Here is a 23709-nt window from a genome sequence, read left to right on the forward strand (position 1 = left end):
GTTTTTTTGCAGAGTGATGGTGAGGATCTCAATTACATCATTGCATTTTTCCTTGGAACAGCAGCCTGCCTTTACCAGGTAAGTTCTCTTTCATTTGTAACAAATGCTTCCCAATTATTGTTTGTTTCAGGTGTCAAGTCTGATAATTGCCCATGTATTTAAAATACATAAAAATGGTGTCTGAGTTATTTGCCTCTTTTTTATTTGTGCCTCCATCACCTTTGTAACATACACTTCCATCTGAGTTGGACAGAGGTTGCCAGTGGACTTACCCTTTCTCTGTGCTGGGGCTTCAGGGGTGCCATGTCATGTTCCTGCAACAGCAAGGTTGTGTCTGGATTTTCTAGTGAGAATTATTGAGCATCCAGGCAGAGGATTTTGTGCTCTGGAGAAAGCCTTGAATAGGGAGTGATGCAGCAAAAGCAACATTTTAGGATTTTTAAGTTAGTAGAGACGAACAGGGTGGACTGTAAGAGCAGAGGGGCTGGCAGTGAGGAAACCAGCAGGGAGATGATTCTGGCAATTGAGATGGAAAATAAAGGGAGCCTAAACTGTGGTACTGACAGCAAGTTAATGAAATACTGTCACCGAGAAGGACACCAACCAGCACTTAGAGTGTACAGGAGACTCAAGGAGGAGGCAGGTTCTTCTGGCTGATAGGGAGACTGGTCAGCAGAGGAATGGGAGGAATAACCATGTCAGTGACCCAAACTCAGGACCCTTGACCTAACTTCTGTAAGTGGCATGTTCCTCTGGTTTATATAGGAAAAAGGAAGGAAAGCTAGGAAGATGTAAAGCTCTGTATGTCCCTAAGATTACCCAAAACTCTGTAGAACTTTTTTTTTTACCATTTTTTTTTATTAAAAACAACTCTTTTTTTACACACCAATACCAGTTCCCACTCCCTCCCCACTTCCCAGTCCACTCCTCAGAGAAGGTAAGGGACATTGCTTTGAGGAAGAACCAAGGCTCTCCCTACTATATCTAGTCTGAGTAAGGTATCCCACCAAAGAGAATGGGTTCCCAAAAGCCAGTACAAGCAGTAGGGATAAATCATGGTCCCACTGCCAGTATCCCCGCAGTCTGCCTCAGCCATACAACTGTCACCCACATTCCAAGGGTTTAATTTGGTCCTATGCTGGTTCCTTCCCTGTCCAGCCAGAGTTGGTGAGCTACCATTAGCTCAGGTAAGATATTTCAGGGGTATCCCCATCATGGTCTTGACCTCTTTGCTCATATTCTCACTCCTTCCATTCTTGGACTGGACTTTGGGAGCTCAGCCCAGTGCTCCACTGTGGCTCTCTGCCTCTACTTCCATCAGTTGCTGAATGAAGGCTCTATGGTGACATTTAAAATAGTATCAGTCTGATTACAGGGCAAGGTAGTTTGGGCACTCTCTCCACTATTGCTTAAGGTCTTAGCTGGTGTCATCCTTGTGGATACCTGGGAATTTCTGTAGTGCCAGGTTTCTTGTTAGCCCCATAATGGCTCCCTCAATCAATATATCTCTTTCCTTGCTCTCAGTCTCTGACCTTCTGCCATCTTGACTATCCCATTCCCTCAAGTTCTCCCCCTTCTGCTTCTCCCCTTCTCCTCCCCTTCTTCCCTCCCTTCTCACCCCACCCCCATGCTTCCAATTTTCTCAGGAGATCTTGTCTATTTCCCCTTTCCAGGGGGACCTATATCTGTTTCTCGAAGGGTTCTCCTTGTTACTTAGCTTCTCTGGGATTGTGGACTATAGACTCGCTATCCTTTGCTTTACAGTTAGTATCCACTTATGAGCAGGTACATATACCATGAGCATCTTTCTGGATCTGGGTTAACTCACTCAGGATGCTTTTTTCTAGTTCTATCCATTTGCATACAAATTTCAAGATGTCATTGTCTTTTACCACTGAGTAGTACTCCATTGTATAAATGTACCACATTTTCTTTATCCATTCTTCAGTCGAGGGGCATCTAGATTGTTTCTAGGTTCTGGCTATTAAAATAATGCTGCTATGAGCATATTTGAACCAATGTCCTTGTAGTATGATTGAGCATCCTTTGGGTGTATGCCCAAGAGTGGTATTTCTGGATCCATAGGTAGGTTCATTCCCAATTTTTTGAGAAACTGCCATACTGATTTCCAGAGTGGTTGTACAAGTTCGCACTCCCACCAGCAATGGAGGAGTGTTCCCCTTACTCTGCATCCTCTCCAGCATAAGCTATCATTGGTGTTTTCGATCTTAGTCATTCTTACAGGTGTAATATGGTATCTCAGAGTCGTTTTGATTTACATTTCCCTGATGGCTAAGGATGTTGAATATTTCCTTAAGTGTCTTTTGGCCATTTGAGATTCTTCTGTTGAAAATTCTCTGTTTAGATCTGTACCCCATTTTTTAATTGGATTGTTTGGTATTTTGATGTCTAATTTCTTGAGTTCTTTATATGTTTTGGAGATCTTTGTCTGATGTGGGGTTGATGAAGATCTTTTCTTATTCAGTAGATTGTCTTTTTGTCTTATTGACTGTGTCTGTTGCTTTATGAAGCTTCTCAGTTTCAGGAGGTCCCATTTATTTAGTTATTTAGTTATTTTCTTTCGGTCTCAGTGTCTGTGCTACTGGTGTTGTATTTAGGAAGTGGCCTCCTGTGCCCATGCATTGAAGGCTGCTTCCCACTTTCTCTTCTATCAGGTTCAATGTGGTCGGATTTATATTGAGGTCTTTAATCCATTTGGACTTGAGTTTTGTGCATGACAATAGATATGGATCTATTTTCATTCTTCTACATGTTGACATCCAGTTATGCCAGCACCATTTGTTGAAGATGCTTTCTTTTTTCCATTGTATAATTTTAGCTTTATTGTCAAGAATCAGGTGTTCATAGGTGTGTGGATTAATATACAGGTCTTTGATTTGATTCTGTTGGTCAACCTGTCTGTTTTTATGCCAATACTAGGCTGTTTTCATTACTATAGCTCTATAATAGAGTTTGATGTCAGGGATTGTGATGCTTCCGGAAGTTCCTTTATTGTACAGGATTGTTTTGGCTATCCTGAGTTGTTTTTCCATGTGAAGTTGAGTATTCTTTCAAGGTTTGTGAATTGTGTTGGGATTTTGATGGGGATTTCATTGAATCTATAGATTGCTTTAGGTAGGATTGCCATTTTTACTATGTTGATCCTGCCTATCCAAGAGCATGGGAGATCTTTAATTTTCTGGTATCTTTTTCAGTTTCTTTTGTCAAAGACTTAAAAGTTCTTGTCAAATAAGTCTTTCACTTCTTTGGTTAGTGTTACCCCAAGATATTTTATATTATTTGTGGCTATTGTGAAGGGAGATGTTTCTCTGATTTCTCTTTCAGTTTCGTTTGTATATAGGAGGGCTACTGATTTTTTGAGTTGATCTTGTATCCTGCCACATCACTGAAGATATTTATCAGCTGTAGGAGTTCTCTGGTAGAGTTTTTGGGGTCACTTATGTATACTATCATATCTGCAAATAGCGAAAGTTTGACTTCTTTCTTTCCAATTTGTATCCCTTTGATCTCCTTTTGTTTTTTTATTGCTCTGTGTTAAATAGATATGGAGATAGTGGACTGCCTTGTCATATTCCTAATTTTAGTGGCATCACTTTGAGTTTTTCTCCATTTAATTTGATGTTGGCTGTTGACTTGGTGTATATTGCCTTTATTATGTTTAGATACATTCCTTGTGTCTTTCTAAGACCTTTATCATGAAGGGGTGCTAGATTTTGTCGAATACTTTTTCAGCATCTAATGAGAAGATCATATGATTTTTTTCTTTCAGTTTATTTATATGGTGGATTACATTAATAAATAGATTTTCTTATGTTGAACCATCCTTGTATCTCTGGAATGAAGCCAGCTTGATCATGGTGGATGACTTTTTTTGATGTGTTCTTTTTTTTTTTTTTTTTTTTTTGGTTTTTCGAGACAGGGTCTCTCTGTGGCTTTGGTGCCTATCCCGGAACTAGCTCTTGTAGACCAGGCTGGCCTCGAACTCCCAGAGATCTGCCTGCCTCTGCTCCCGAGTGCTGGGATTAAAGGCATGCGCCACCACTGCCCGGCTTTGATGTGTTCTTGTATTTGATTTCGAGTATTTTTGCATCAGTGTTCATGAGGGAGATTGGTCAATAATTCTCTCTCGTGGCTGAATCTTTGTGCAGTTTAGGTATCAGGGTAACTGTAGCCTCATAAAAAGAGTTTGGCAATGTTCCTTCAGTTTCTATTATGTGGAACACTTTGAGGAGTATAGATATTAGCTCTTCTTTGAAGTTCTTTTAGAATTCTACACTGAAACCATCTGGCCCTGGACTTTTTTTGGGGGGGTGGGGTGGGCTTTTGATGACTGCTTCTATTTCCTTGCAGGTTATAGGTCTATTTAAATTGTTCACCTGGTCTTGATTTAATTTTGGTATTTGGTACCTATCCAGAAAATTGTCCATTTTTTTCCCCCAATTTTTGTAGAGTATAGGTTTTTGTAGTATGACCTAATGATTCTGTGGATTTTCTCCTTGTCTGTTGTTAGGTCCCCCTTTTCATTTCTGATTTTGTTAATTTGGATGTTCTCTTTCTGCCTTTTGATTAGTTTGTATAAGGGTTTGTTTATCTTGTTGATTTTCTCAAAGAACGCTCTTTTGTTTCATTGATTCTTTGTGTTGCTTTCTTTGTTTCTATTTTATTGATTCAGCCCTCAATTTGATTATTTCCTGTCATCTCCTCCTCCTGAGTGAGTCTGCTTCTTTTTGTTTTAGAGCTTTTAGGTATGTTGTTAAGTTGCTAGTGTGAAATTTCTCTACCTTCTTTATGTAGGCACTTAGTGCTATGAACTTCCCTTTTACACTGCTTTCATAGTATCCCGTAAGTTTGAGTATGTTGTACCTTCATTTTCGTTGAATTCTAGGAAGTCTTAATTTCTTTATTTCTTCCTTGAGACGGGTGATTCAATTGAGCACTGTTCAATTTCCATGAGTTTGTAGGTTTTCTGCAATTAGTGTTGTTGTTGAATTCAAACTTTTAGTCATGGTGATTTGATAAGATTTAGGGGGTTATTCCAATTTTTTTGTTCTGTTAAGGTTTGCTTTGTTACTGAGTATGTGGTCAGTTTTAGAGAAGGTTCCATGAGGTGCTGAGAAGGTATTCTTTTGTGTTTGGGTGAAATGTTCTATAGATGTCTGTTAAGTCCATTTGAGTCATGACATCTGTTCTCTTATTTCTCTGTTATGTTGACCTGTCCATTGGGGAGAGTGTGTAGTAGGAGCTGTGGGCCTCTTCCCACAGCCCGGCTCATGGCTGCCTAGCTAGCTTATGCCCTAAAATAACGACACACAAACTGTATTCTTTTAAACACTGCTTGACCCATTTCTGTTCATATGTGTAGCACCCCAAGGTGTGCTTACCGGGAAGATTCTAGCCTACGTCCATCCTGGGTCGGAGCTTCATCGCATCTGCTCTGGAGAGGAGAGCATGGCATCTGTCTCTCAGAGGAGCTGCCCTGCATCTGCCTGGGAGAGGGGAGCATGGCGTCTGAGCTCACTTCCTCTTCCTCCTAGCATTCTGTTCTGTTTACTCCACCCACCTAAAGGCTGGCCGATCAAATGGGTCAAGCAGTTTCTTTATTTTTAACCAATGACCTTCCTCCATCAAGAGTGGGATGTTGAAGTATCCTACTATTAGCGTGTGAGGTTTGATGTGCAATTTAAGCTTTAGTATTATTTCTTATGTGGGTGCTCTTGTATTTGGGGCATAGATGTTCAGGATTGAGACTTCATCTTGATAGATTATTCCTGTTATGAGTATAAAGAGTCCTTCTCCATCTCTTCTGATTGATTTTAGTTTGAAGTCTATTTTGTTAGATATTTAGGATAGCTATATCCACTTGTTTCTTAGGTTCATTTGATTGGAAAATTCCTTTACTTTGAGGTAGTGTCTGTCTTTGAGGTTGAGGTGTATTTCTTGTAGACAGCAGAAGGATGAATCCTGCTTTCATATCCATTCTCTTAGTCTGTGTCTTTTTATAGGTGAATTGAGTTCATTGATATTAAGAGATATTAATGATCAATGACTGTTAATTCCTGTTATTTTTTGGTGGTAATGTTTGTGGGTTTTCTGGTGGGAGGTTATCTGTTGCCCGTGTTTTTGTGGGTACAGCTAGCTTCCGTGGGTTGGAGTTTTCCTTCTAGTACTTTTTGTAGGGCTGAATTTGTGGATATGTTTTGTCATAGAATTTCTTGTTTTTTCCATCAATGGTAGTTAAAAGCTTTGCTGGGTATAGTATTCTGGGCTTGCATCCGTGGTCTTTTAGTATCTGCAGCACATCTGTCCAGGACCTTCTGGCTTTCATGGTTTCCATTGAGAAGTTGGGTGTAATTCTGATAAGTCTGCTTTTATATGTTACTTAGGTTGGGAAAGTTTTTTTCTATGATTTTGTTGAATATATTTTCTATGCCTTTGAGCTGGAGTTCTTCTCCTTCTATCCTATTTTTCTTAGGTTTGGTCTTTTCATGGTGTCCCAGATTTCCTGGATGTTTTATGTTAAGAATCTGTTGGATTTAACATTTTCCTTGACCGATAAATCTATTTCCTTTATAGTATCTTCCACACCTGAGATTCTCTTTTCTATCTCTTGTATTCTGTTGGTTATACTTGCATCTGTAGTTTGCTTTCGTTTACCCAGCTTTTTCATTTCCAGAATTCCCTTGGTGTTTGTGTTTTCTTTATTGCTTCTATTTCTTTAACTGTTTGAACTGTTTGCTTTGCCTGTTTATTTTTTTTTCTTGGCTTTCATGAGTTTCTTTAAGAGGTTTATTGGTTTCTTCAATTTTTTTTTTTTTGCTTGTCTTTTCCTCCATTTCTTTAAGAGAGTTTTTCATTTCCTCTTTAAAGGTCTCTACCATCCTCATAAAGTTGCATTTAAAATTATTTTTCTTCTGCTTCTTTTGGGTTAGGATGTTCAAGTCTTACTGTTGTATGACCACTGGGTTCTGATGTGACGGTGTTGCTTTTTAGGTTGTTGAATGAATTCTTGCATTGACTCCTACCCATCTCTTCCTCCAATTGGTACCGGTAATGTCTTTGACTCTTGGTATAATCCTTGCAGTTGCTGTCTGTGTCTTTGGGACCCCTTCTTAGTCTGGTCTGTACTATCACTGTCTGTGCCTCAGGGAGCCACTGAGGTCTCTCTTGGCCTATACTCTCTTGGTCTGCTCTGTGTAGTCACAGTCTGTGCTTCAGAGTTCCTCTGAGGTCACAGGGGATAGAAGGGTTTGAGGGCCGAGTTGGACTTGTAGCTTACAGGGTCCAATTGATGGGGTGAGGGTGTTGGAGCAGCTTACCTGCAGGAAGCTTGCCTGCTGACTGACTAGAGAGGCTGAGGCAGGTGGAGGAGGGGCCCAGGGTTTTGCCCCCCCCCCCCCCCGTACTGAGGGACTAGAGTGGGATGCCCCAATGTGTGGGGGCACCTCTTGGTCCTCTCTATGCAGTCTCAGCCTGTCTCTGTAGAACTCTTTAGGGAAATACTTTGATGAATATTTGAACTTTACATAAACACAAACCATTATAAATTTAGTTTTAATGGCTTTAATTTTTTAAATCTTTAAATTTTCTTAATGTTATCTTTAGAAATCTGTTTAATTTGGCAGGTTTCATTAGAACCAAGGACATTTCATACAGGTAATGTGAAGCCATGTGTTTGTTAATGGCATGTGGTGCTTAATTTTACACAGTGTTGTTTTGTGGGTTTCCCACTTAATCCCTATGCCCCATCATTACAAGATTATTGTTTTATTTGTAAACATGTAAAAAGAAGCACTCAGTGAACTGCTTGAGATGGCATAACCGGGAAAGGGGGTGAGTGATGGCTAATGCATCAGGATTTAGATTCCAGGTTCATCTCCCTGTATCATGCTATCTCTAACCTAACCAAATCAATGATCCTAAATTTGTACAGTTTTTATGATGTTATATAAACTACAGTTTTATAACTGCTGTCTCATGTTTCTATTGTGAATGGTATCTCTTCAATGGTAACTTATGAAGGTAAAGCTTTGGTTTCTTTGCTTTACAAAGGGAACATTTGGTACCTAATCAAAATGGCAGTTATTGACTCCTTGTGTTTCACTAAGCCATTTACTTTCAATGTACCATTAAATCGTCACAGAAGACCCCACACTAATCCTTTTATCAGCAGCATGTTTCTCACTGAGGTCTAGACTGTTCTTACTGCTAGTAGCGATGTGGACCTTTATCTGTGCTACTCCACAACAGTGCTCCTAATGCCAGGCACACCTCTCACTTCACCCAGAACAGACTACAGTAATTGAAAGAGCTGCTTGATGGTGGAGTAGTATCACTTATGAGAGAAAGAAAAGTATAAAATCCAATGTAAACTCCACATCTTCAGAATAGCTATTCTAAGTGTATAGAAGTTCACTGAGAGTTGGGCAGTGGTGGTGCATGCTTTTAATCCCAGCACTCGGGAGGCAGAGGCAGGCGGATCTCTGTGAGTTTGAGACCAGCCTGGTCTACAAGAGCTAGTTCTAGGACAAGCTCCAGAGCTACAGAGAAACCCTGTCTTGGAAAAAAAAAAAAGTTCACTGAGATGATAGACTTTGGGTCTGGTTAGTTTTGGTGTGTGATATATAGTTTATATGCAAACTTTTTAAGTAATAAAGTTTTAAAAATTAAAAATGGGAAGCAAACCAGTTTCCTGTACGTATATAGGCATTAAGCATCCCACTTTCCAAAAATGCTGAGTGGAGTGGTAACTGTTTTTTGCAGTTACATTTTACTATTTTATTCCTGTGTTTCCAGTTGTCAGGGTAGGTTTTAATGCATTAGGCCAGATCTCTTAAGTTCACTACTACAGGCCTGGTTGCCCTTTTCTTCAGGATACCAGAGCTGATGGATACACAGAGCTCAGCCAGGAGGAACTACTCTTGATACTGAGTATTTCAAATAGAACTGGAGACACTATAGCCTATTTTGTTTCTAAACTATGAGTATTTTCCTTTCTAAACTGCTAAACTTACAGAAAAATTAAAAGACTAGTATATACAGAATCACCTATTACTAACATTTTATAACACTTCTTTCATCTATATATATGATGGAGGAGGGTCATCTGTCTATGTGTTACTCTCATTGGTTAATAAAGAAACTGCCTTGGCTTTTTATATGGCAGGATTTAGATAGGTGGAGTAGACAGAACAGAATGCTGGGTGAAAGAAAGCATAGTTGGTCAGATGCCGTGGAGCCAGCCGCCAGGTCAGACATGCTGAATCTTTCCTGGTAAGCCACCACCTCGTGGTGCTGCACAGATTATTAGAAATGGGTTAATAAAGATGTGAGAGTTAGCCAATAAGAGGCTAGAACTAACAGGCCAGGCAGTGTTTAAAAGAATATAATTTGTGTTGTTATTTCGGGGCATAAGCTAGCCGGGCAGCAGGAACGCAGCCCGCTGCTCCTTCTACATATATAAGTGTGTGTGTGTGTGTGTGTGTATCACTCTCTCATATGAACATACAGTATGCATAGAGGTGTTTATTAAGTAAACATCAGGGACCAGAGAGATGGCTGAGTAGGTAAAAGTGCTTGCTTTGATATCCACAATGCTCTGTGGCATGGTATGTTCTGGTACCTACACTGACACAATAATAAAGTTTAAACAGAAACTGCTAAAACAAAAAATTACAAAGAGAAATCCTGCCTCAAAACAAGTTAGAAGACAAGAACTAACTCCTGAAACATTATCCTCTGACCCTCACATGTGGATCCACACTCAAGCACACAAACATGTATGCACAAAGATAAATAGTTTTAAAAAATAGGGATGTTGAGATGGCTCAGGAGGCAACCCTGATGGCCTAGATTTGGTCCCTCAAGTCTACCTAAAAGTGGAAGAAGAGAACTGACTCCAGAAATTGTCCCCTGACCTTCCACATGTGTGCCCACCACCTTTCTTCACTGATATCTTACACACAGTAATAACAAAGCTTCTGATAAACATAAATATATATGTACACATTAGTCTTTCTTGCTAAAGTCTTTTAGGACAACTGTACTCACATGGAGTAATAGGAGAAGTCCTGTAAATTATTTTTACCTGACTTTTCCTATGATACTGTCTGAAAACCATAATACAATATCACAAGTGCTATGTTGATATTGATACAATCAAGATAGAGAATATTCCTGTCACCATAAGGATCCCTGTGTTCCATAAATGGAATCATACAATACATAGACATCAGTTAAGGCAGCTCTACCAAACTTAAATAGGCTAGGAGGAGCTTAAACAATAGGTGTTTATTTTCACCTACTGTTTCACCTATTGTTCCTGAGGTTTGGATGTCCTAGGCCAAGGTGTTGATAGACTTGTTTCTTCCAGGCCTGGAGAAGACTGCCCTCTGGCTGTGTCTTGACATAGCAGAGAAAGTGGTTATCTCTCTTGAGGCCACTAATCCATTATAGGCACTCCACCCTTATATCCCATCTAGACTTAGCAACTTCCCAAAGGTCTGCTTTCTAATTTCCCCTCAGTGGGGGTACACATTTGGGAAGGGAAGGGCACAGACATTTAGGTAAACCTAAACCTTTGTGATTGGCCTTTTCTTACTCAGCATAAAATTCTCTGGAAATTCACCCAAGTTGTTACATAGTTGATGTTTTTTAGGACAAGGCTTCACTGTATAGACCAAGCCAAGTTTAAACTCTATCCTGCCTCAGCCTCATGCTGGAGTTGCAGGCATATATCATCATGCCTGGCTTTATGTACAGGCATACCCAGAAGTACAAATTATTGGTTTGTGTGGTAACTGCATGCTTAGCTTTAATAGAAAACTATTTTCCGAAGTGCAGTACATTCTTGCCCTTTCTCTGTAGCTTCACTAGTATTTGTGGTTGTCCCTTTGTTTTAGCCATTTAGTAGTATTTCATCATGGTTTTACTTTGGAATCCCTTAATGGTTAATGATGTTTGCCATTGCTTTGTGTGCTTATTTTTTGTCTGTGTATCCTCTTCAGTGACATAAATATCTGTTCCTATCTTCTGTCTGTTTTCTGATTGGTTTATTTTTTACTTTTTGGGGACTACATTTTTATTTTATTCTTTTTTAATTAAAATTTCCACCTCCTCCCCGTTTCCCATTTCCCTCCCCCTCCTCCCACATATTGCCCCCTCCCCCCACTCCCCTCCCCCTATCCCCACTCCTCTTCTCCTCCCCCCACTCCATTCCCCCTCCCTCTCGATACTGAAGAGCAGTCCAAATTCCCTGCCCTGCGTGAAGACCAAGGTCCTCCCACTTCTATCTAGGTCCAGGAAGGTGAGCATCCAAACAGGCTAAGCTCCCACAAAGCCAGTTCATGTATTAGGATCGAAACCTAGTGCCATTGTCCTTGGCTTCTCATCAGCCTTCATTGTCCGCCATGTTCAGAGAGTCCGGTTTCAACCCATGCTTATTCAGTCCCAGTCCAGCTGGCCTTGGTGGGCTCCCAATAGATCAGTTCCACTGTCACAGTGGGTGGGTGCACCCCTTGTGGTCCTGACTTCCTTGCTCATGTTCTCCCTCCTTCTGCTCCTCATTTGGACCTTAAGAGCTCAGTCCGTTGCTCCAAATTGGGTCTCTGTCTCTATCTCGATCCATCGCCAGATGAAGGTTCTAAGGTGATATGCAAGATGTTTATCAGTATAGGATAGGGTCATTTCAGGTTCCCTCTCCTCAGTTGCCCAAGGTACCAGCTGGGGACATCTCCCTGGATACCTGCGAGCCCCTCTAGAGTCAAGTCTCTTGCCAACCCTAAGATGGCTCCCTTAATTAGGATATATATTTCGCTGCTCCCGTATCCACCCTTCCTATATCCCAACCATCCCATTCCCCCAAGCTCCCCCCATCCTCCACTTCTCACGTTTCTCACCCCATTTCCCCTTAGCCCCATGCCACCCCACCCACAAGTTCCCAGTTTTTGCCCGGCAATCTTGTCTACTTCCCCTATCCAGGCGGATGACTATATGTTTTTCTTTGGGTTCACTTTCTTATTTAGCTTCTCTAGGATCACAAATTATATACTCAATGTCCTTTATTTATGGCTAGAAACCAATTATGAGTGAGTACATCCCATGTTCATTGAATAAATGGGACCTCCTGAAACTGAGAGGCTTCTGTAAAGCAAAGGACACTGTCACTAAGACAAAAAGGCAACCCACTGACTGGGAGAAGATCTTCACCAACCCTGCAACAGACAAAGGTCTGATCTCCAAAATATATAAAGAACTCAAGAAACTAGACTTTAAAATGCTAATTAACCCAATTAAAAAATGGGGCACTGAACTGAACAGAGAATTCTCAACAGAAGAAATTCAAATGGCCAAAAGACATTTAAGGTCATGCTCAACTTCCCTAGCGATCAGGGAAATGCAAATTAAAACAACTTTGAGATACCTTCTTACATCTGTCAGAATGGCTAAAATCAAAAACACCAATGATAGCCTTTGCTGGAGAGGTTGTGGAGAAGGGGGTACACTCATCCATTGCTGGTGGGAATGCAAACTTGTGCAACCACTTTGGAAATCAGTGTGGCGATTTCTCAGGAAATTTGGGATCAACTTACCCCAAGATCCAGTAATACCACTCTTGGGAATATACCTAAGAGATGCCCTATCATATGACAAAAGTATCTGTTCAACTATGTTCATAGCAGCATTGTTTTTTTTTTTTTTGTTTTTTTTTTTTTGGTTTTTCGAGACAAGGTTTCTCTGTGGTTTTGGAGCCTGTCCTGGAACTAGCTCTTGTAGACCAGGCTGGTCTCGAACTCACAGAGATCCGCCTGCCTCTGCCTCCCAAGTGCTGGGATTAAAGGCGTGCGCCACCACCGCCCGGCTAGCAGCATTGTTTGTAATAGCCAGAACCTGGAAACAACCTAGATGCCCTTCAATGGAAGAATGGATGAAGAAAGTATGGAATATATACATATTAGAGTACTACTCAGCGGTAAAAAACAATGACTGCTCGAATTTTGCATGCAAATGGATGGAAATAGAAAACACTATCCTGAGTGAGGTATCCCAGACCCAAAAAATGGGGACTACATTTTAAAAAAATTTTTAAAAAATATGTTCTAGGTAGTAGCCCTTGTCATATATGTATCCTATGATACCCTTTCCCATTTAATTATTTGTCTTTTTAGCCACCTAGGTGCTTTTGCAGGATGTTTTTAATTTTTGTAAAGTTAGTTTGATCACTTTTATGACTCATGTTTTAACAGTTTATAACACTTCCTCAGTCTCTGTACATGGGTGAAGACAGTATGCATAGAGGTGTATGAAGTCAGCTTCAGGGCCAAAGAGATGGTTTCTAAGTTTCGTAGCTTTCTGATTTATATGTTAAGTTCAGGGGGGTTTGGTGTTGCTGTTTATGTTTTGTTTGTGGTATGAGACTGAAGTTGAGGTTTGTTTATTTATACATCACCAAGTGCTCCAGCACCATTTCTTTAACGGACTGTTTTCTTCCACTGAATTGTTGTACCTTTTATACAAATTCAATTGGGCATATTTGTGTGAGACTCTTTCTGGGTTCTGCATTATCTTCTTTTGATCTATTTTCCTTCTACCACAATCATATGGTCCTTCTTGTCCTAGCTATATACCACCTTAAATTCAATTTTCTTTTTTTTAAATTAATTTAGTTATTATGTATAGTGTTCTGTCTGCATGTATGGCTGCAGGCCAGAAGAGGGCACCAGATCTCATTATAGGTGGCTGTGAGCCACCATGTGGTTGCTGGGAATTGAACTTAGGACCTTTGGAAGAGCAGCCAGTGCTCTTAGCCTCTGAACCATCTCTCCAGCCCAGAACCTACCTTCTTAAGTAAAACTGAACATCATATTTAAAAATATGGCTTTTAAAATGGTTAGTATAGATAGAACAAATGTTTGTCACAGTCTTCTGTTGTCAACACTAATGTTTAGACACCTTATCTCTCTAGATGTCTTCTTCCCCTATTTATAATACTTTTATTTCTTCCACATATATTCAGAGCACATCAGACACTGTTATAATGCATTCTCGCTTAACTGCAAAACTAAAACTCTAAAGGAAAAGACCACCTTCAAAGTTTTTCTTTTTTTCTTTTTCTTTTTGGTTTATAGAAAATTCTTTAGCAGTGTAATAAGTTTGATCAAGGTGATGTCAGCCAGATCTCTGCATTGCAAGCTATCCTTTTTTAAAATTACCTTTGAAAGATTTTAGAATCATCAATTAAATTTTTTAATACAAGGAAAGCTCTTCTTTACAGTAGAATTCTAATTAATAAATGTAGAAAGAATGATGGAGATAAAAAAATCACTATTAAATCACTGTTAAGCCATTACCACTGTAATAACTGATGCCAGCAGATTCATCGGTGGGTGGCAGACACTCCCATCAAGGGGTTGAAGTTGACAGCAATGATAAAACATACTGTCTGGCACCTCTGTGTTATTGTTGGCAAAATCACATATACTTAACTTGATCTTGGAACACTGAACAGTCCAGTTGAGGAACAGCGCTCCAGTATAACTGATGAATATTCATCAGGTCTGCCAGGGTCATGGCAGAGAAGCTGTTATCGATTGGAGGAGATTTGACAGCTAAATGCAGTACAGAATCCCGGGTTGGGACAAGATCGCTAATGGCACACAGGACAAAATTGAAGCCTGTCAGTTAACAGTGCTCAGTGTGGTCATGCCCTGGGGTGATGTCACTGTGGAAACAGTACAGTTCTGCTGGTTCAGATTTCTCCAAGTTAAAAGTTATTTCAAAAGAAAAAAAAAGTCTTTAAACTTTTATTCCACAATAAGACTCTCCCTTGTACAATATAGTCTTATTCAGTTTACATGCATAGCAGAGCTCTGTTCTGTTTTCTTCTCTCTTCTCATACCGGCAGGGTCTGACTGTATAGTCCTGCTGGCCTAGAACTTTCTAGACCATGCTAACCTTGAACTCACAGAGATCTCCTGCTTCTGCCTCTCAAGTGCTGGGATTAAAAAATCACTTTTGGTGTGCATTCTGTTTAAGTATGGGAAAATCTTATATCCTCCCATTCTGAAGCCTGGATGCAGTCATAGAAACTCCTGCTTTTTCCAAAGACTTCATGAGCACACAGAATTCCTGTGCTTCCCAGATAATAGATTTTAGCACTAACTGAGGACTTGGCCCTGTTCTGGACCCTGGAGACCAATGAATGAACAAGATGATTAAATCCTTGCCTGTCAGGAACTGTAGATGCTGAGCAAAATAAGCATGTTTTTAACATGTTGTGGGGACTATATTAGGGCTTGTGGGGGTGCGCCCTTCACTGTGTCATCAGAGTAGTGCTTACTGTCATCCTTTGTCACCTTTTCTGCTTAAGACATAACTGCTTGAAATTATATGATGAAAACATGCTAATAACACACCTTCCTCCAGTATAAGCCCGATACAGGCAACGGCTTCTTCTGTCACAGCTGAGAAAAAGGCCCAGCTCCTGCAGCTCCCTGCTACCCGCTACCCACACCTCACCCCTTGCTGTTTGCCATACCTGAGACTTGTTGCTTTCTTTAGTCCTCAGATTCAAGTTGTGGTAAAGTTCGTATTCTTAACTGTTGAGTTTTCTGTGCTTTCCTGGGTGAGGATGGCATACGAGTCTTGATTCCCTGTCACCTTGGAGAATGTCCCCAGTCTGTCTTACATGGGAGTCACTCAGTTGTACTTCTATTTGACATATGATGCAAAATGCTTTTCATCTGAAAAATGAAAGACATTTCTTTTTCAAGTCATGGAACATGCATGACCAAATACCTTTGATAACTTATATTATCTTGTTTTTTGGGGGCAGTGCCTTTGTTTTCTTTTCATGTCTCACTCTGATGTTACACACCTCGTTCTTTTCCCATAACCTAACCATCTTTCATTTTTATGTTTTGAACAGTGTTATTTACTTGTATACTACACCAGCTGGCGGAATGTCAAATCATTCTTGACTTTTGGCTTAATCTGTCTGTGCAACATGTATCTCTACGAACTGCGCAACCTCTGGCAGCTTTTCTTTCATGTGACTGTGGGAGCATTTGTTACGCTGCAGATCTGGCTGAGACAAGCCCAAGGCAAGGCTCCTGACCATGATGTCTGACATCTCCCTCAGATGTATTGCCTTTGCCTTCAGGAGACGAAGGCGAGGACATATATTAACTGCCACTGTGAGAAAGAGACCAGTCACCACACGCAAGAAGCTCTGCTTTCTTTCTCTCCCCATCTTCCAGTTTTGTTTTTACAAATCAGCCTGGCATGCCTGTAAGCATGCAAGACCTGCTAGGAAAACTCTCAGAAGAATCCTGCAGTGGAGTATCAGGCTTTTACCACACAGTAGAAGTTCAACATCATCCGAAGACCTGGCAGTTAACCAAAACCTAGGTGTGGAATGTGCTCTGAGGACCAAGCAGGAACGCTACGACCTGAGTTTGCCTTTGTGAGGCATTAGAGACCAATGAAGAAGATGCTGCAGAGACTGGAAGGCTATAGTCTAGAACAACGACTCTACTAAATATCAGATTGTTTGCACAGTTATAGTATCAAGAGTTATGGAGTCCAGAATGGTGTGAAAATGGTTCCTTTTCTGTTTCTGCCAGCCTCTAACTCTGGAAATCACCTGGTGTGGGAGAAGGCTGTGATGCATCTGGAATCTCACAAACCCTGACGACACAGTGACACGTGTTTTCTTTCTAGACCATGTTTGTCATTTATTTTGAAATCACTAAAAATACATGATTCGTTTGATTATTGTGGTCTCCTAAACTCTTTATAATTTGGGTACTATGTTTACTATTATGTGCTTAGTTTTCTTTTTTTATTTTATTTTATTTTTTATGATTTATTTATTTTTTAATTAATTTATTTCTTAAAAATTTCTGCCTCTTCCCCTATGTGCTTAGTTTTCAACCTTAAAAATTTTAAAGTATTTAACAAAGGAACCCCTACTCCAAGTAGAATATCAGTATCACTTTGCCAACACACAGAGAAATGTTGCTAAGTTCCTACAAGATACTGATACCTGTCAGGGCTCTAAACCTAAGAAGCACATTCACTGTGATAGTGAGAGGTGCTTCCTGGCATCAGAGTGAGAACACCTCTGTGGAGTAATGGGGTTAATAGGGAATTGCAAAGGGAATGTTGTTTCCGCTGTGATGCAGCTCAGTTTAGTTGTGTTGTGCACCCAAGTCCATCTTGCTTGTTGCAAAGGTCTGGTGCTGAGGGTCAGCAAAGGGACTTCCCCTTACAGCTCTTTCACCTCTTGGTTTAGAGAGGTAACTATTACCCAGAAGAAATAGCACTCTCATACCCTTGGAAAGATGACTCAGACCATTTTGAATTCATAATGTGGACGCACAGCTTGATTCTATTTGCAAAAATCTAAAGTCATCTGGTTTGGAAGCCATCATGAGTGATTTGCCTTTGCTTTTAAAGAAAAGAGTCCAACAAGGAATGCATAGGATTCTGATATTTTATACCATCCCTCAAAACAGTGGACTTGTTAAGGAATTCCTGTTGGGACCATAGTTAGTAGGAAGAGTCCAGGACAGGTCACTGACCTTCTTTGTCAGCCCAACCCACTGTTTGAACACTGGCAGAGCTGGAAGATCTTCACACCTGGAACCTTTGCTGCCCCTCCATCTCAGAAGAATAAGGTAGAAGAAAGGCAATAAATGAATTCATAATGTCCACAGTTTATTTAAAACGAGAAAGTCCAAGTCTATCTAGGTGTCTGATATAACAAAGTTGCACCTTTTTCCTGTACCTTCTGAGAGATGCCCCAAGGTCACAGGGGCCTAAGCCATCAGAACCACATGGACTATGTTTGGCGTTTTATACTTACTGAGCCTTGTAAGGAAACTGGTTCAGCTTAGGAACAGTTTCCAAGCTAGTGGGTACAGCAGAGGAGATTTCTTGTAAATAGTCAATTAACCAGGGAGCTCGGGCTTTCTGGTTAATTGTGGTTTTACTACTCCTTGGTATTTGATAACTCTCTTACCAGTTTGGTTCAGTTACAGCATTTATATTTGAATCCGTTGAGCAGGAACATTTGAAAACCACCAGTTAAGCCAGGCAGTGATAGAGCACACCTTTAATCCCAGCACTCGGGAGGCAGAGGCAGGCGGATCTCTGTGAGTTTGAGGCCAACCTGGGCTACAAGAGCTCGTTCCAGGACAGGCTCCAAAGCTACAGAGAAACCCTGTCTCAACCCCTCCCCCCCCAAAAAAAAAGAAGAAAAGAAAACCACCAGTTATTTCTAAAAGCCGTAACTTAATTTTTTCTTGTTTGTTTTCATCAGCTGATTTGAGTAAGAAAATGTTTGCATCTTAATGTACAGAATGGAACCACAGTGAATAATCTTTTCTGTACGCCACTGTCACCTTTCACCATTTGGGATCTGCATCCTGAGAAGGTACACAGTTGCCCTGGCTGTTGTGATGATATCCAGGAATCTCTGGATTTGTCATGGTCCTAGAAGGGACCTCCTTGGTGTCTGAGCTGTGGCACCGATAGCTTTTGTTTGGGGCTACCCTTTCCTCCTAAGTGTCCACTCCACCAGGGTCCTAGAGCGGGTGTGGCTGTGTTCATGTTACGTGGCAAGAGCTCGAGTGGCTGGGTTCCCAGCTCTGCTAGTGCGGGGCTGACGGAGGACTATATCTGTTTGTGACAGCAGTCTTCCCTGGTGTGCCTTGATTTATCCAGTTCTGAAATACTGCAGACACCCTCTGTCATAATCCAAAAGTATTTGCCTGCTTTATTGGTCTGGGTTTGAAATATATTCCTACTGAGTCTTTTCCCTGAAAGAACAACACACCAAGAAAAGCCATAAGATACGGTGTTAACAAAATCTGAACAGAAAATGGAGACCAGATCAGTGAATTGTAAAGAAGGGCTGAGCTGCCGTGGCTGTACAGAGGCTGTAGCAGTGCCCGGAAGCTAGGGTTAGGAGGGAGCAAGTTAGACATTGCTCTGTCAAAGATAACAGGCATGCCAGATGAGGTGTGGGATAAAAATGTGCCTCTGTCCTGGTGAATTTGGTTTGGTTTGTTTTCACTTGGGGTCCTGGGAAGTGTTAAAGTAATGAGAATTCTTAATTTGACAGTGTTTGCTTATTGGGTCAGTCAATTATATGTCTGTCACAGGCTTCCATTTCTCTCTCTCTCTCTCTCTCTCTCTCTCTCTCTCTCTCTCTCTCTCTCTCTCTCTCTCTCTCTCTCTCTCTCTCTGTATCTGTGTGTCTGTGTAAGGATTTTGTTCCCATAAGTAAAAATTCTTACCCTGAACTAAGAGCAAGTATCCATTAAAACTTGAAAACCCATTTGAGACAAATGGATCATGAAGAACCTTTACTGAGTTTTGTAATTTATAAAGCAAATATGTCATTCCTGGTTTAACACAATTATTTGTGATGTAGGTTTTGTTCTCACTGTGGACTGGTCTGGAAGAGTATGTTTCAGTCGGGCCATGTCAGGAACGACACTCATCTGTGGCTTTGTCAAGGCTCCTTGGGGGCCAGGGACTTGTGGCTTGAGACTTTACCTCCATGGCACAGACTCGGGTGAGCCCTCTCTGTTCCCAAAGTTCACTGACCTCCAAATGGGTATTTATTTGGCCCTTTTCCCCCAGAAGGCTTAAGTAATGGAAGAACACACTCCGAGCTGCTGGATTTGCAGTGGGGCATGGCGGAGTGTGTGTTTATTATTCTTGCTAACTATTTAACAAGCTAGAGTCACTTTGTTAGAGCTGCCATGGAGTATGTGGTTAAAGAACAAATAAATGATTTCAAAAGCATCCACCACTTAGACCAGAGTGAACACTTAGCCTTACCACAAATTACAGGTCACTCTTGAGGGCTGCAGTCTGTGCCCATGGTCAGGGCTTCTTAGTCTGACTTTTTCTGCACTCTAATCTTTTAGAAGCTGGAATCTTTCTACCTAGAAATGTTGTGGTAAATAGAACCTGTTCTTTTGTTTAAGTTGGATTTAACAATATCCTCACTAAAGATCAGCAAGAGAATCCCCTGAACCCTAAGGGTTCTGAATGGGTTGGTGAGGGCAGGCAGACCAGGAGTACAGCAGCCATCCATATCTGCCACTTGGTGAGAGGCTTCTGGTCATTCAGTGGTGCCGTTGGCAGATAGCAGGCCTCCTGCTTAAGCACTGGCTATCCCAAAGAAAAGCAGTCCCTGACACCAACTCTTGGGGCATCTTTCTTGAATGGCTGAGCTTTCACATAGATTATCAGGCGGATAAAATTGAGAAATGTTGAAACCCTGTGTGTCTGGGAGCCATATGGTTGCATCCTGATTGTTAATAGTGACTGGCATTGCTAGACAGGTCCCCAAGTGTCCTGTACCTTTGCAGTGCTAGTGTGTAAACATTTACCTCTGCACACCTGAGAACTTTAGGAAACTAGAGAAAGGAATTCCTGAAGTCAGTACCTGAGCACCACAAATCCTTTCCAGTGTTTCCTTGGCAACTAGCAGTCTTTTCGGCCCAGCCTCACCCGTGGTTCACATTTGCCCTTTTCTATTGCATCCCACAGCACAGCAGTGCAGGTATCACCCAAGTTCATGGAACTAGTCAGGCTCCATCTGAGGTCAGGAGGCAGGACTTGTGCCTTCTATTCCCTTGAGGCAGGTCTGTCCCAGCTCTGTCTTGGCCACTTGAGTGTTTTGTACCAGTGCTTGGAGCCAAACAACCTTGCCTAAAGGTGAACAAAAAATGTTGCCTTTGTACTTTGTGCTCCAGTAATGTGTACTGGTACCTTTTTACTTCTGTATGATGTACCTTAAGACAGCCTGAGAGCAGGAGACACTACCTAGTTTTCATTTGAGAGAAGTACAGCTGGGGTCAAGAATGTCTTTGGATGGCATCATGCCAATCAATGGTGGTATGGAGTTGCTGCTGGGATTTGGATTCTTATTTAGGGTTTGGGGCAGACCTGTCTGTGTTACAGTATGTCTCAGGAAATTCTTGGCATGTTTAGCAGCATTATAGCAGTAGTGGGAACAGATGAGGCAGATATAGAGGGAAAACAAAATTGTGTGCTCTGCAGCATGGCTGGTTGTGGATGTGGCCACGCTGCCTTCACAGCAACCCTGAAGGCATTCTTTCCTACAGATGAGCTGCCCAACCTAGGGATGTCATATGGCTTGACCACAGCCAGTGTGATTCCTGTAGTGGCTCCAGGATTTTAATCTCGACTGATTTTACTAGGAACTTATACTCTTAGCTATCATATAATTTTAAACCATATTACATAGATGCCTATGGAACTATATATGTATGCTGGTAATGTGCTTTTTAAATTAGAGACAAGGCCAGTGCCAACTCCTGTGGTGCAAACATCCTAAGAGGAATGAAATAGTTGGCTAAAACTCCTGCATTTCTGGCTGTGACAGGGCAGATGGCTCAAGGGCATGGAACTCAAGCACCCAGACTTTAGGTCAAGGGATGCAGATTCAAGTAGTTATACACAAGTGTCACTGGTGAGTCACATGTCACATTTACTTTCCTTGGATGCTGCCAGAATACTCTGGCTCTTTGGCTTGGAGTTAATTTTGTGGGCTTCTGCTGAGTCCCAGATCCAAAAACAGGAAACATGGGATAGTTTTCCACACTTCAGACTGGTTGGATCAGACTCCCTGGTTCTCTTCTACTCGCGCTGTGACTTTGCAGGTCTCTGGAACCTTTCTGCCTCAGTTTCCTCGTACGTAAGTGATTAGGGTTGTGACTGTCAAGTGAGTGGATGTAGGCAAAGCCCTGGGACTAGTGCTGGGCTCACAAATGAAGCCATCCCTTAGGGGAAGATCCTGTGGAAACGTCTAGCATGTGGTGGTGCCCTGCCCCAGAAGACGTGTGGATTTCTGGGCAGAGCACACATCCAAAGAGGGAAGGGAATTGAGGGGCCCACGCTTGCCTAATACCTGCTACTTGCCAGGTGCTCTGTGTAGAAAATGTTCATCACACACCTTAGCACCCTGAAGAAGTGATGCAGTGTCACCTGAAAGAGCTAAGCTATGCCTTTCGATTCTATTCCCTCCTAATCCCAAGGCACAGGTGCTAGGGGACCTTGCTTTGTCCAGTGTGGCGCTAGAATCTGGGCCTCAACAGACTTATGTCTGTCTACATGACAGTCACGGATGACACCATCCCTAGTGCCCCTGTGAGTCTGCATTGGTAGGAAGGTGAGAGGGAGCAGGGTGGGCAGCCAGCAGCCTATGATCCTGTCAGCTGACAGGCATTCTTGGAAAGCACAAATATAGCATGGCTATAAAAAGATGAAGGTGCACTGCTCTGAGAACTGTGAGCCAGTTGGGAGTGCCACTGTGGCTGAGTGACAAAGTGGGGAAGCAGACTGCATAACTGGAAAAGTAGGGACGGTAAAGGCTAAGCAGAGATGCCGACAAGCCCAAGACCAGACAACCAGGCCCGAATTAGAAGTTGGCCAGCAGAGAAAACACTAAGATACTAAGCTCCCTAATGGATTCCAGTGAGTTGTTCTGGGAAGTGTGAAAGGGATCCTAGGGACCAGTGTGCTGTTACCATGAGCCTGGGCTGCTCTGCCCTGCTCAGTAGCACTGCAGAGCTGAAGTGGAGAGCTGGGAGGCTGCCTCTATGACCTAGGGACTTCCTTTCTAACCGCCACTGTTCTTTTCCCTACCTAGCCTGTGGTTCAGAGCTTCAAGGTAGAGTACCCGGAGGTGTTGCTGTCATGCATGGCTTCTGCTGAGGGCAAAGCAAGGGCCTTTTCTGACTTTGGATTGGAGGTAATCATACTGTAACCCCTGTGGCATGGTGCTTTTGCTTCACTGATCTCTGCCTAGAGCTCTAAAAGTCATAATCTTAACTCAATTGTTGGTGCTATATGTGTGTTCTGGCATCCAGAAATTGGGTAAAAAGCTGCACAGATACTTAGAAAATGACAGAGGGACCTTGGGGACCTGCCAGACTGCTGTCCTCACTAGACAATGTTCTTGTGTGGGATAGAGACCTTTCAGGTGAGGAGGAAGTGGCAAGATAGCAAAAAGGCTATATATGTGTGCCCCCAACAAACAGAAGGAGAACCCTGGGGCTTGAAGAAAATCTAGAAGGATCTCACATCACCAACTTTAAAAAAACTATATATGTGTATGTATACACATACACACATATGTGTGTATGTAATTTGTGTGTGTCCATGCTACAGTGTATATGGAAGTCAGAGAACAACTTGTGGGAATGGGTTCTAGATTCTACCACATGGGTCCCAGTGATTAAACTCAGTACAAGTGCCTTTACCTGCCAAGCCATCTCAGCACCCCACTCACTAACTTCTGACATTGAGGAGTGCCAAGCCCCTTCTTCCAGACCGTGGCTATGGACAAAGCATCCTGGGCAAGAGGTAAGCTGCTCCTTGAGCTCTCCAGACCTGCCACCAGCCACAGCAGAGAAAGAACATGCTCTGGGGTATGCATTCTTTTTAGCTTGACATTTTACTTTCGGTGGTGACGCAAAGCCATGGTTTCCTGGAGCTGTTGCTACTCTGACCATTCTCTAGCTCTGGAGCAGTTAGGTTCTTGGCGCTGCTTCCCAGCATTCTACCTCCCAGTGTCCAAGTGCTTTCTGCCCAGGTGAGTGTCTGGCGCTCGGAAGTTCAGGAGCATGGCTTCAGTGTATGGCTGTT

The 23709-nt window shown here is 41.9% G+C and overlaps 1 protein-coding gene and 1 long non-coding RNA gene across 4 annotated transcripts in view; both read left to right on the top strand.

The window, feature by feature from the left end:
- Sec22a (SEC22 homolog A, vesicle trafficking protein) overlaps nt 1–16788 on the top strand; it is a 62348-nt gene extending 45560 nt beyond the window's left edge. For all 3 annotated transcript variants that reach the window (XM_057764264.1, XM_057764265.1, XM_057764263.1), the window contains 2 exons: nt 13–78; nt 15944–16788. In XM_057764264.1, coding sequence (XP_057620247.1) covers nt 13–78; nt 15944–16144 — 267 coding nt within the window. In that variant the 3' untranslated portion in view covers nt 16145–16788. The remainder of the gene's footprint in view (nt 1–12; nt 79–15943) is intronic.
- A 1147-nt stretch (nt 16789–17935) lies between these two features.
- LOC130871081 (uncharacterized) lies at nt 17936–23415 on the top strand. The gene is made up of 3 exons (XR_009056818.1): nt 17936–18454; nt 19457–19600; nt 22712–23415. It is a non-coding gene; the product is annotated as an uncharacterized LOC130871081 (long non-coding RNA).
- The last annotated feature ends 294 nt before the right edge of the window (nt 23416–23709 follow it).

This window comes from Chionomys nivalis, chromosome 3 (genome assembly GCF_950005125.1).
Source record: "Chionomys nivalis chromosome 3, mChiNiv1.1, whole genome shotgun sequence".
NCBI classification, from domain to species: domain Eukaryota; kingdom Metazoa; phylum Chordata; class Mammalia; order Rodentia; family Cricetidae; genus Chionomys; species Chionomys nivalis.